Below are 14,520 nucleotides of genomic sequence, written 5' to 3'. Positions count from 1 at the left end.
CAAGTGATGAGCTTAGAAAAAGTCAATTAACAATAGCTATGGTAAATAGAGGAAGAATTTGCTGAACTTCAAAATTAAATAAAATGAGCTCCTTTCTACAGTCAGAATGACTATAAAAATAAACTTCATTAATAGGCCAGTTCTTTGAAATTTTAATTTATTTTAGTGTTTTCATGGACTTTTGGATGAATGTTTTATTGGAGCCTAGTGAAAAAGAATTGATTGTAGAAATGGAGACAGGAAGAAACATAAATGAAATAATTTTCAGCAAAGAAATGGCAAAATAAAATTATTAAACAGGTAAAAGGAGTTTCAAAAAAACTGCTTCTGGATTCTACCAGTGCCAGCTATAGTAGCTTGTAGATACAATACGGTAGCAATGTCTATTTTTACCAAATACATTAAATGCTAGTTTTTTAAAATAGGTAATGAATTATTAAATAGTAAAAGTACACAGCACTTTATGTGTCAGGCTCTGTTATGAGCTCTTTCTTTATTGTAAATTATTAAATTCTCACATCAACTATTTGAGAAGGTACATTATTATTAATACTACCATTTCATGGAAACTGAAACTAAGGTACAGAGCGTTCTGATTAATTTGCCCAAGGTTGAACACAAGCTACTGAAAGATTGAGCTGGGATTCCAGTTCAGGCAGTTGACTCCAGAGTGACTCCAGAGACATTTTCTTAACTACTGCACTTGCTGACATTCATACTGAAAAGGTAATATTAAAGACATAAAAGTTTAAAAATCAGATTTTGGCATATAAATTCCTTAGTGACAGAGAAGAAGACAGGAAGAAAAAGCTTATAGCATAGGCTAGGTATAAAAGAAACCACAATGAACAGATCCTCTTAAGAATAAGATATATTTAAGCATAAGATAAAAGTTAAATCTTTCTCTTACCAGAAATACATACAATTAAAAATTAGAATATGATTATGAAGGTTTACAGGTTCTTTCATGGCTCCCAGAGTACCAGCCCTTTGTTTAAATACAGTTTTTAAAAAGGAAAGGGTGAGTTTGATTGGTTATGGAACACAGTTTGGAAACTGTTGGTATAGTGAAAACAGAAATAGATTGGAAGTGATGATCTCTTTGTTTCTAAGACTTTCGTTAACTTACTTTAAGTCAGTTTACTCCTTTTGGACTTCATTGTTTTTCACCTGTTAATGTAGGAAATAGGATTAAATCGTTTTTGAGGTTCCTTATGTTAATAGTAATTCTATAATTCTGAAATAGAAAAACTGAAGTAATTCAGTTATAAAAAATTATACCAGTAATATCCTGTAGTATTTAAGTGATAATGAAATTTTACCTTCCAGAGTGATGGTAGATAACTAATAAAATAATTTTAGATGTTATTTAAGCTATCACTTCTTTGGATTATTCTATTTGAAAATATGTTTTCACTTGTAAACACTAATTTATTCAACTTTGCTTTAAAAACTGCACAGTTTTAAAAAACTCTTAATTATCAGCCCATTGCAACTATGACCTTTTGATTGTCTTGGCTACATAAAAGGAATAAAATTGTTTTTGTTTGTTTTTAGTCTGCAAGTCATATTGCTTCTAATCCAAAAGCAAGTGCAAAAACAAAAAAAGACAACATGAAATATGCTAGTTGGGCAGCCAGTCAAATAAACAGAGCTTATCAGGTTAGTACTGATAATTTTATATTATCCCATAGGTCAGTTAATGTATTTCTTAGTTGTTTATTTTTCCACAAGCTATAAAGCCAGGTGTCTATCATTGAACTTTTATACTTTTGGGTCTTTAGCAAATGTGTTTTAACTGTGTAGAATTAACTTGTAGGATCACATATTTTTTTCCTCAAAAGGAGTTTGTTACTTTTATGATCCCATAAAGAGCCTTATCATCTCAGCAGTTCTGCATTTGGCAGATAAAAAGTAATTCTAAAAATCCAGAAAGGATAAATAAATTGCATGATGCATTTCAGAGGCAGATTGGGTATGTGAATTTATAAGCAGAGATACCTCAAATAATAAAAACGGAGGAAAGAAAGCCTAAAAGTAAACTAACAAGACTATGTAACAAAGTTTATGTACTCTGCTTCCAGTCAGATCTTACCTGAAATGTCTCCACACATTTCTTAGTTTTCTGAAGCTCATCCCTAGGAGATTCTTCAGGAAGGATTCATGGAAAAACACATCTGCTTATATCTTGCATATTTGTAATTTATCCATCTATAGTCTATATTTGAAGCCCAGTTTGACTTCTTTACATCCTTTGGCTATTAAGTACATTTACCTAAGTATTAAACATATTGTTCTGTTTTTATTTATTTATTTATTTTAGGGTAGAATATTGCTGTCAAAGCAAGTTTGATGCCATCCTGATTTTCTTTCTGTAATAAGTGACTTGAACTTATCATCTGGTTTTCGAAAGGAATTTTTTATCTTTAAAATCCAATAATTTTACTATAATAACGTTTGGTTGGTTATTCTTGGGTCAGTTTCCCCAAATATACTATAAACCTTTTTAATATTTGGATTCACTCCTCTTAATTTGAGAAAAGTTGCTTTTTTAGAATAATTATTTTGAATTATTTTGCTTGATTGCTCAAGTTTTCTTTTTCAGGTTTCCAATTATAACTTTACTGGATCTCCTTTCCCACTTACTATATTATTCCTCTTTTTTTTTTTTTAATATTTCTGTCATTTCCCATGTTTTATTCTCTTCTTTTTCTTCATAGTAATTTTTTATGGGGTTAGTGCATATTCTTTTTGTTCTCTGCATTTAAATAAGATGGTTTTTCTGGGCTATTAAGAGATTGTTGTTATGGTCTAAGGGGAGTTGGAGATAGGACAGGATAATTTTCCCAGCTTGGTCTTTATATACTTTCTCTTTGAAACAGAGAACTCACATATGACCTTTCTATATATCCAGTCTTTCTTAGAACTAGGTCTGGTTCATAATGATATTTCTGGCTTCAGCCTTTCTTTATTCTACCCCTGTTGGTCTTCAGGTCTTTAATTTTGAGGTGTTCTCAGTTTTAAACGTTACATTTTGTTGTTGTTTCTCCTGGGATTTGCTCCCCCTGAACATCACTACCTCCCAGCTTCCCCTTCTCCCCTTATCCGAATCATCTCTCCCTCTTAACTTCAGTGTTTCTGACCTATTCAATTTGGTTTCAGTTTCAGAAGTTTTCCTTCAGTATGAAGTTTTTTTACCTTCCAGAAGAGGGTATTTACTGGATATTTCAGGGGCTTGAGGTCTTAGGCCATTATTGATAGATTTGTTTAGTGTCACATTTGCATGCAGTTTTTTATACTTTGATTTGGAGGCTTTGAGACTGTCCTGATTTTACAAACCATTTGCTGATTCATCAGTTCATATTCTGGGGATGGCAATGGCAACCCACTCCAGTACTCTTGCCTGGAAAATCCCATGAACGAAGGAGCCTGGTGGACTGCAGTCCATGGGGTCGCTAAGGGTCGGACACGACTAAGCAACTTCACTTTCACTTTTCACTTTCATGCATTGGAGAAGGAAATGTCAGCTCACTCCAGTGTTCTTGCCTGGAGAATCCCAGGGATGGGGGAGCCTGGTGGGCTGCCGTCTATAGGGTCACACAGAATTGGACACAGCTGAAGTGACTTAGCAGCAGCAGCAGCAGTTCATATTCTTTTCATTTCTGTGGCTTAGAGAATACTAAGGTGTCCTCTTTTGCATCCTCTTGTGCCTCCCACATAGCTGTTGAGCTTTTGTAGGTCCCACTACTAATCAGTAATATTAATATATTAATAACAACCTTTTAGGGTTTTGAAGGATTGCTATATATACATACACATATATATATATATTTAAAGATGTCTTTGTTGAAATTGTGTCTTATTATTTTGGTTTAGTTGTGGTGTTCTTTGTTTTTGTACTCCTGATTGGGGAGATTAAAACAATTTATCACCCTGCAATCACACTATTTAGTCACCTTTGTATAGTTTTATTATATATAATAAAACTGTTGGCATATTGCAAGTCAGAATATTTATAAGTATTAGCTAGGCTCTGCTTCTTCAAATGGAGGTTGGGATAGCTCAGATCTGTAATGGGGTTCCACACAGAGTAGGCTTAGGCAGGGGAGTATGAGTCAGGGAGGAAGAGGTAGTTTGTGATTTAAAAATAACAGTACTGTAAAGTAAAATAAAGTAAAAATAAAAATTAAAAAAAATAAGACTTGGATAATATGAAAATAATAGTATGCGAAGTACATCATTGTTTTTAAGATATTTTGGGGAAACAACTAGCTGCTCAGTGCTTTTTTTTTACATGGTATGACTGTATTTCTAAAATCAATTTTTATTAAATTATAACATACATAGGAAAAAAAACCCAAGTCACAAAGGTACATGCCAATGAATTACACAAGTCAATGTATCCAGACAATAAATAGAAACATTATATCACCCCAAACCTTATAACTTTTTTCAAATTCTACTTCTGTCCCTCTCAAAAGTATGAATTTATAATCCCATAGTCTTGGCTTTTTTTGGACTTTGTGGAATGAAACACTGTGTATGTATTTTGTCTGGCCTATTCACTATTTATGAGATTTATTTTAAGTGTGTAGTTCATTCATTTTCATTGTAGTTTATTGTATGAACATACTGTATTTAGTCAGCTGTTTATAGGCATTTGGATTATTTCCTGTTTGGGGCTATTATGAATGACACTGCACTGATATTGCTATGCAGATCTCTTGGAGTATATGTACAAGTATTTCTGATGGGAGTATACCTTAGAGTGAAATACTGAGTCATAGGATGTACATATATCTAAGTGAAGTAGATTAAGCTGGTTTTCCAGGTTACTTGTTTATAGTCCCATCAGCAGTGTTTGAGAGTTCTCATAGTTGCACATTCTCACCAACACTTCCTTCTGTTAGGTTTTGTAATTAGTCATTATGATGTATGTGTAGTGGTATCTTCATCTTATTTCATATCTCCCTGATGACCAGTGAGGTTGAATACTTTTTCATATTTTTATGGTTGTTTGGATATCTTCTTTCATGAAGTCTGTGATTTCCATTGGTTTATGATTTTTTATCTTGTTTTTTAGCGTTTTGATTATGGGCGTTTTTTTCCTTATATGTGTCAGTCAGTTCAGTCGCTCAGTCGTGTCCAACTCTTTGCGACACCATGAATCGCAGCATGCCAGGCCTCCCTGTCCATCAGCAACTCCCGGAGTTCACCCAAACTCATGTGCATCAAATCGATGATGCCATCCAGCCATCTCATCCTCTGTCATCCCCTTCTCCTCCTGCCCCCAGTCCCTCCCAGCATCAGGGTCTTTTCCAATGAGTCAACTCTTCTCATGAGGTGGCCAAAGTACTGGAGTTTCAGCTTCAGCATCAGTCCTTCCAATGAAAACCCAGGACTGATCTCCTTTAGGATGGACTGTTTGGATCTCCTTGCAGTCCAAGGGACTCTCAAGAGTCTTCTCCAACACCACAGTTCAAAAGCATCGGTTCTTCAGTGCTCAGCTTTCTTCACAGTCCAACTCTCACATCCATACATGACCACTGGAAAATGTAGCATATCTTTTTAACTCCTTTGTTGCAGTCAGTCTCAAATGATTTTGATGAAAAAAGTTCTGAAGATTATCTTCTACATAATCATTTCCTTGATGGGTTGTGCTTTTTGTATTCTGTTTAAGAAATTATTGGCTAATGATCATAAAGATAATCTTGTGTGTTTTGGAGTTTTTTTTCTTCTACTTTTCACATTAAGATCCACAGTCCTTTTGGAATTGATTTTTACATATGATGTAAAAATAGGTGTCAGTTTCCTCCTATTTTTTACATATGATGTAAAAATAGGTGTCAGTTTCCTCCTGTGCAGCCTTCCAGTATTTTTATCTCTGTTTTCTGTCATTGAGTCCCATTCTGTTGAAGCTAGTACCTTGTAATAGTTGAGAGAGAACACAGATGCTAGATCTGTATCTTCTGGCTTCAGAGTTTTTCTCTGACATTTATTAGTTATGTGGCCTTGGACAAATTACATGGCATCTCTGGGCCTAGCTTTTCATCTGCAAGATGGGCATAATAAAACTTTTCTAAGTATTAAAGGAGTTGATATGTATATTTCACCATATCACAGTTATACACACTGTATTGTGCTTACTAATTGCATGCTCTAAGTTCACTTTATCTCAATTACATTAACAGTAACAACCATAACAGTTATAATAGTAAACAGAAAGTTTATTGTAAGAAAAGTACTTTTCCTATTTTATAAATGAGGAAATTAAGGCAATCTGAGACAGTCTGACTCCAAATTTGATGCTCATAATGGCTTCAATGTACTGCCTTTATAGAGAAATATCAGAGGTAAGTGTTTTTTGAAACTGCAGTTGTTTCCATCTCCCTTTGGTTTATTTTCTCATGTGAGCAAGATGACATCCTGCCCTCGCTTGGTTTTCTGTTTCGAGCCCAAAGCTTTCCATAGTAACTGAATTTAGAGTTTCATTTTGTTTGGGTTTTATTTTTCCCCCGTCTTTCTCCCTGTTTTTGACTTTCGCACTATACTCCATGATACCCGGTGGTGCTTTACACATCTTTCCTTTCCAAATTGCCTTTTCTTGTCTAAGGAAAGGATAGTATAAAGACCATTTATCAGTTTCTGTCATCTTGGATACCACTCCAGGAAGATGACATCTCTCAGTTGATAATGTCAGATTTCTGTGTAGCAGCCTAAAATACCCCTCAACTAGGAACCACCTACTATGTAAAATTTATTTTGCTTCTAGATACTAGTAGTGAGTTTTAAGTAAAATATGTCAGTGCTTTTCAAGCTTTCATCTCTGTGCTTTTTCCACAGTAGGTTTTGGTTTTCTTTCTGTGAATCAGATTTCATAAATATTTGTATCCATTGCCCTTTGCTATCGTATTGGTTTAAAATAATAACTTACTTGCTTATATCTGTAGGTGTCGTGTAGGCTTGGGCTCAGTTGAGTAATTCTACTAGTCTCCAGTGGGCTTTATTTTTTTCCTGCCCCATGCCAGTGGTTGGTTGATGGCCTCAGTTAAATATCTGGTGGTTGGTCTCTGTCAGCTGGGAATGCTGGGCCTTGTAGTAAATATTTTTCACTTTGCAAGCTAACTTGGACTTGCTCACATGAATAAGTTGCAGGGTTCCTGGAGCAGTGAACAGGTGAACTCCAGTGCACAAGGGCATTTTGAAATCTGCCTGTGTCACATATTGCTAATATTCCTTTGAGCAAAAGAAGTTACATGGTCAACCCAAATTCAGGGGATATAATATTTCACCTCTCATTGAGAAGAAAAATATGTGGTCAAATACCTTTTGGTTTTATTTTGCCTTTGTCTTTTTATCTATTTTATTGAGGTATAATTTATATACAGTAACATGCAAACATTTTAAGTGTACAGTTGAGTTTTGACAAATTATACTTCTCTCTCACCACTGCCCCATTCAAGGTGTACAGTTTCCATCACCCAAGAAAGTACGCCTCTGCCACCTTGCAGTCAGCCCCATTCCACACTGCAGAATAGCACTGATTTGACAGAACTTTATATATAAATGAGATCATTGGTTATGCATTTCATTCCTGGCTTTTTTCACTCACCATGTTTTGGAGATTCATCTATCCACTACTCCATTTTGTTTATCTTACTACTTTGTTCACCCATATTATTTTCCACAAATTATGTGAATTTGTGAATGTTAGCCCAGCTTATCCTAGTTATCACAATGGAGAAATCATTTACCTTTGAATTTGATATGTTTTTATTATTTGAGTGAGCTTTCTGGTGAATTTTCTTTAAGAACCATCAGGAAATGATGAAAAAAGAGTTTACTTAAAAATCTATGAAAAATAAAAATGCAAAATTAGTGATTAATGTGGAAAACTACAATATGACTTTCAGAGATTGATGTTTTAGTAATATAAATCTCTGGGATCTAATTGAGAACTTTATGATGTGTCTAGCCATATAAGCAAGTATAAAGTATATAATAAGTATCCCTTATTGTAATGTTTTTCTAGGCATTTAAAAATTAGAGAAAATGAGATCTGAAGAACTTTCTGTCTTTGTTTTTACTTAATGAAACAGAATATGGCTGCTACTTGTTCTTTAATTAGGTAATTGGTTTAGCATGTTCAGTAGGGGCAGGCAAGTTTGATTAATGCTCATGAAAAACTTTAATGTTAACCTACTCAAAATAATTTTCCAGATAAATGCTTCTTTGGTACTCTGTTAAATTTGTCTGTGCATATGTAATTTATGATTACTGAGGTGATCCTGTTACTATCCTTTTGGGAAATAGAAAATTAAATCATGATTTGAGGGAAAAATAGGATTCCAGCTTAATCAGTTAAATTGCCATATAATTCTAGAATAGACAAAATAATTGCATGTCAGGTAAAATTTGAAGTGATAGATTTATATTTCCAACTTTCTTTTTATTTGTTCTGACACAGATAAGTCAGTTTGGCTTATTCTGAATTGCACTAATCAGTATCATTGATAGACAATCTTTGTAGGTGGTTTTCTAAAATAAGCTAATTTTAAAAATCACAAATTTGTGTTTATTATTATTTTTATAACATTTAAGTACAAACCAAAAAAAATGCTATACGTTAAAATACTTGGTATGACTTCAGCACTACATAATTTTTTCATTTTTATTTTCCATTTTGAAAATTAGTGTCCTATTTTGTGCCTCCCCCAGAATGCTTTTTCTTAAAATTAGACCTTTAAATATCTGATTAGGACCATTCTTGTTTACTTTGGGTAGGCAGTGGTAAAAGAAAGGCTTTCTGTTCTTGGTGAGTCCTTGTGAAAGTGATTCTATCAACTAGGTAATAGGAATAGTAAGCACACTCCACATCCTTTACTCACCAGGGGAAATTATGAAAGGGCAAAGTTGTAAATGTGGTATTGCCATAGTTTCTAATTATGACCTGAATATTCAGCATTTGGATTCCTTAAATTAGTAATGTCTTATAAAAGGCAAAGTGATCTTGATTCTTATGAGAAGTTTTTTTCTTTCCCTGGCATTTCCTCTAGAAATCTCCTTTATTAATAGTTACCCTGTCAAATCAGTATTCAGCTACAGACATTAGTGGTTTAGGAACTAGGAGAATGATCATGTTAAACTGCAGTCTAGGAGGTCAGAGGCAGGTTAGCAATTCCTGAAGCCTATTTCCTCTATGATGTTACCTGTGCTTGATCACTTAATCTTTCTCAACAGGTCATATGAAGTTTGCCAAATTAAGTTAATTACAAAAGAGAAGGAACACATCATAAATCAAGTACTAAGTACTTAAGACAGCATTGGTATCTGAAGGAAAGATCAGTCACTTGAAAGTATACTGAGTGCTTGGATGTTAACTTGAAAATATTATATGTTGCTAGTAGAAAATGTTGATCAATACTTTAACCAGAGGAAAAATAGGTAATATAGATATAATCAATCTTCCCCTGCCTTTCCAAGGAAACATGCTTATCTAGTAAATCTGTAGTGTTAAGTCAAACTGATAAATGATGGGAATTGTCAGTGTAGTTAGAAAACACATTTTGAAATCAGCATGGGGTATTCAACAGTATTTTCCCCACTGATTACATATTATATTGAATTTTAGTAAGTCATGAATTTTTTTGAATATTCAAAGATAGTATTTAATACCCTGTGTTTTGTTCTCATTGTAAAATCCATTCCCAATTTGGTATTATGAAATAAATTGTGACTTAATAAACTAGAAATACATTCTTTAAAACATGTTTATATTACTTCAACATATAGCATAGAGTTTTATTTGATAGCTTTTCACTACAGAAACATGATGTTATGTAGTTAATTAATAAAACTGGAAAATTAAAAAAAAATTGAAACCTACTGTAAAAAATTTTAGAGAAACCTTACAACTTTAAACTGTTAAATAGCAATACTTTACATTTATATTTTATCTTTATTTGAAATTGTAAAAATTTTATTAGAGGTCACACAAGTAGAAATGGTCCCTCCTGCACAAATACAATTTTGTTTCTAAATTATGCTTTTTATTTCATAAAGGTTTTTTGGTCTGAAAAGGTAGGATAGTTTGAAAATCAAATATATGTTTTTATAGATTATCATGCTACTTAAACATTTAAACTAGTCAATTTTACAGGGAAATTTTTATACTTCAGTTGAAGATGAATCCTTAATGAAAATGTTCTTAAAACCCAAGTTTTATTTTTTACTGAAGAAAAAGAACATACTTGATTTTGTGCTAGTGATAAAAATAATGTTAACTCTCATTAACAATTTGAAAGTAAGATTGTGATTTTGTACCTGCCACTGTAATTAAGCCTAATTGCATTTTTTAAAATTAGTTTGCAGGTCGAAGTAAGAAGGAAACCAAATACTCTCTCAAGGCAGTCGAAGACATGTTGGAAACACTGCAGATCACCCAGTCTTAAGGTTTCAAAAACTCTTTCACATTACATTTCACAACTGCAAAATTGAGCTCACTGGTTTGTGACTTATTTACTAGATGCCCAGTGTTATTTATATATTGATTTTCTGTTAAGAAGACAGTTGTAAAGAATACGTTTATATAAACCTAGAAATGGCATTTAGTGCTAAGCAGGTAGAGGGGGAAAGCTCATGGAAAAGAGATTTAACAAGATTCTTACAGATGAAACATCATTCTTTTCATATCACACATATATAACTGCTCTTAAACCACAATCTAATATATAAATAACCTTGTTAAATAAACTGATGATTTATTAAACTTGCATATGAAAATTCTAGATTCTTTTTGTCGTATTCAAATAGTGAATATGTTATTCTAAAGCTTAATTTCTAGTTAACTCCTTTTTTTTTGTGGTAGGAAATACATAGCATATGTAGTTGACAGAAGCAAAATGCTGGTAAATTATTTCATTCTCTTTATAGTGTCAGGTTGAATTTTGCTCTGCATTCCAGTGTGCTATTATTTTATATGCTATAATGTTATTCTGATAGATCTTGGTTAAAGTATATCATTCTCCAAAGTTCAGCATTATCATTTTATGAAATTTTGTTTTGCTATGGGACATAATTGAGATTTTTTACCTATAAAATGGTTTAAGGTTCATGTATGCTATGATAGTCAAATTTAACCCTTATGAAAGTTATATTTATCCAGCTTTCAACACTAAATTATTTAAAGGGCTATTTAGAAAGCATAGATAATAGGGATGAAAGGAGTTTCAGTGGCTTAATTATTTTCCTTTAGGGAAAAATAAGAAAATCTAAACTATTTGTAGAAGCAAATATTTTATAATTCTTGTATCTCATTACCTCCTTAGTAATAATTACAATTTCTTTCTTTTTTCTCTTTTTATAATGAACAATCATTATACTACTGTTAGTAGTATTTGGTGTGTTTTGCAGTAAAATAGAACCTGAAAGTTAAAACACTTTATTCAGACTTTTAAGTTCAAACACTTATTATAGTTTTTAAAATAGGCAGTTCATTCAGGGCAAATATTATTAGTATTAATTTATAATTTACATACATAAATTATATATTACATATATAAATACACTTAATTTTTTATTACTTGCCAGTGTAATACAGAAACTCTGATATGCTTGCTGTTGTGCTCAGTAGGGCAAATAGAGATCATAGAAGAATTGACAAAGTAGAAGTCTGAAGGAAGAGAACTATTGTCAGTATCAGCATTTTAATTTATTGAGTTATTCTGTTAGCAAATTGTACTTCACATCTAGTCTAATTCTTTCATTTTGCATTTTTTTTCATTTTGTTCTGCCATAGATAATGGGCAGATGTGAAATAACTCTTCCCTTATGAAGATAATCCCTGTTAACTAAATATTTGTTATCACATGATAAACTGTTTTTGCCCATGAATTTATTCACCATTTTCAACATAGCCATTTCAGATAAAGAAAATAGTGCCCACATATTATTCCACTACCTTTCTTCCCTCTAATGTCCTGTGAGTCACTAGAGTACTGTATACTTCAGCAGTATTTGTGTAATAAATAATTTAGTGCCCTTATAACTGTCAGCCTTTAGTTTCACTTTTTTTCTAATTTTAACACCTTCTTTCCAGAAATTTTTAATTTGTTAAGTACCTTGTTAATGTGTAATAATTTATAGACTTCAAATCTTATAAGCATGACATCACAAGTATGAGAATTAATTAAATATATAAATATTAAAGCTAAAATGGTTCCATAGAAAGATTATCAGGACCCTGGGTCCCTGATGGCATTGGTGAACACCTGAACCAACAAGAGTAATTGCCAAGCTTCTGCACTAAGTACGTGAGAAAGATAAACTTGATTATTAAGCCATTGTATTTTTTGTTACTTTAGTCATATATGTTTCTGACTAATGAGCCACCATTAAGCTCTTTTTAAAATGCAGAACTATTATTTTAGACATTCGAGGGATGCTATTTCAGAATTTAATGATTTAAAGTTAAGTAGATAATTAAATATAACAAAAGAAGTAGTATCTTGTTCCAACTCAACACCTAGTATTTATGCCAACAGAGGTGAGAAAAAGGCATATTTAGAATATCTTTAATCCTGAGAATAACATTGACTTGGGAACAGAAGATATAGAAAAAATTTGAAATGGAGAATTAATATTTCAATATGCCAGAAGCAAACAATTTTTTAATCACATATTTCAAAGATATTTTTTCTTTTAATGCTATAATCTCTTTATTCTCAAAGCAACGTCACTTATATTCAAAGAACTATAGTAGAGTTTAGAAGGAACATTAGAGAGATTTAGTTGCACTTGATTTTAGGATGAAGAAGTAAGGTTCTGAGAAATTAAGTTCTTCTGTGACAGAGCAGGAAATAGGATTAGGATGTCAGGGGTTTCCAAATCAATCCTCTTTCTAGTATATTCCAAGGCATATGTCTAGCCTGTTGTTCTTTGATAAAGATGAGAGCCAGATGTATCCAAGGGACATTGCTTGGTGGCTGAGAAAGGACTAGAATTCAGATTTTCTGACTTGTGAAACAATTTTTTAATGGAATAATTAAGCCAGAATTTCATTTTTAATTAAATTGAATGTAAAGGAAATTACCCAATAAAGATAATTCATTTACAGTCAGTGTGAGAAGTATTTTCAAACTGTTTTAGAATTATTTCAAACCTCCTCACTTTGAACTTCTAATTTCTCCTATCTCCCTTCTCATACTTGGCAAGTAACCTCTTGTTATAGCTTGAATTGTGTCTCTCCCTACCCCACCCCAATTTAATATTTGAAGTTCTAATCCCTGGTGCCTCTGAATGTGACTTTATTTGGAGATTGAGTCTTTAAAGTGGTCATGAAGTAAAATTGAGTCATATTGCTGAGCCCTAATCCAATATGATTGATATCTTTATAAGGAGAGATTAGGACACAGACATACAGAGGAGGCACCATGGAAAGACGAAGAGAAGATGTCCATCTACAAGCCAAGGAGTGTTTCCTCAGAAGAAACCAGCTCTGCTGACACCCTGATCTTGGATTTCTGGCCTTTAGAACTGTGATGAAATAAATTTCTGTTGTTTTAAGACATTCAGTCCTCTGTGTACTTTATTAAGGTAGCCCTAGTTAGCTATCATAGCCCTCATACTATTTCACAGAGAAAAAGAGAGATCATAAACTATGTCAGATATTCTTGAGCGCAACTTTACTTCTTTTCATCCTAGAGTAGAAGAAAGTAGCCCTACTCTTTTTTGAGCTGTTTCCCACCACTGTCTTCCTCATTTTTTATACTTTAGCCATACTTTAGTTTCATGAATTTGCCACCCTTTCTTCTGCTGCAAGAGCATCCTGACTTTTCCAAAGCTTCATTTCTTTTCTTCACACTTGTCCTTAAACTATTTTCTTTTCTTCACTATACCTTTTTTCTTTTTATTTCAGCTAGTTTCTTTCCTATTAACACTAAAATATGCTCAATTTTCTACCACTTTTTAAAACATCTTCCTTCATTTCCACAATTCTCTTGCAGCTACTACCCATTTCTCTCTGTTTTTTTTTTTTTTTTTTTTACTGCCAGATTTCCTCACTTGTTGAACTCATGTCTATTTTCCCATTCTTTAAATTGCTCCCAGTCTGGCATCCCCAACACCCCCTTCACTCCACATCGTTCCTTTGAAATAGTTTAGTTCCATGTCACCAATCTAATGGACATTTTCAGTCTTTTAAATCATTGCCATGTTCTATTCCTGTTATGCTCTGTGATTCATCTCAAGTGTATAATTCTGCTCCATTTCTATTGCCACCAGCACCCTAGACCAAGCTACCATTATCTGACTCCTGGACTACAATAGTAGTTAGATATCATCATCACTTCCCCCAGTCAGTTCATCACTACAATTAGAATGTGACAAAATATCACTAATAATAACTTTTTACCCTCCCTCTCTTTAAAACTCATCAGTTATTTCCCTTTTGATGCCTTAAACATGACCTTTGACGTTCTATATGATATCAGAACCAAGAAGGAAGATTCAGATTTTCTTAAT

General features: G+C 32.9%; 1 protein-coding gene across 2 annotated transcripts in view; it reads left to right on the top strand.

The window, feature by feature from the left end:
* EMC2 (ER membrane protein complex subunit 2) overlaps positions 1-13,567 on the top strand; it is a 57,591-nt gene extending 44,024 nt beyond the window's left edge. For both annotated transcript variants that reach the window (XM_069600371.1, XM_069600372.1), the window contains 3 exons: positions 1,558-1,662; positions 10,365-10,452; positions 13,396-13,567. In XM_069600371.1, the coding sequence (XP_069456472.1) occupies positions 1,558-1,662; positions 10,365-10,451 (192 nt within the window). In that variant the 3' untranslated portion in view covers position 10,452; positions 13,396-13,567. The remainder of the gene's footprint in view (positions 1-1,557; positions 1,663-10,364; positions 10,453-13,395) is intronic.
* The last annotated feature ends 953 nt before the right edge of the window (positions 13,568-14,520 follow it).

The sequence above is a fragment of the Ovis canadensis genome, chromosome 9 (genome assembly GCF_042477335.2).
Source record: "Ovis canadensis isolate MfBH-ARS-UI-01 breed Bighorn chromosome 9, ARS-UI_OviCan_v2, whole genome shotgun sequence".
NCBI classification, from domain to species: Eukaryota; Metazoa; Chordata; class Mammalia; order Artiodactyla; family Bovidae; genus Ovis; species Ovis canadensis.
The sequence above is the reverse complement of the archived record's forward strand: the minus strand, read 5'-3'. Positions and strand labels throughout refer to the sequence as shown.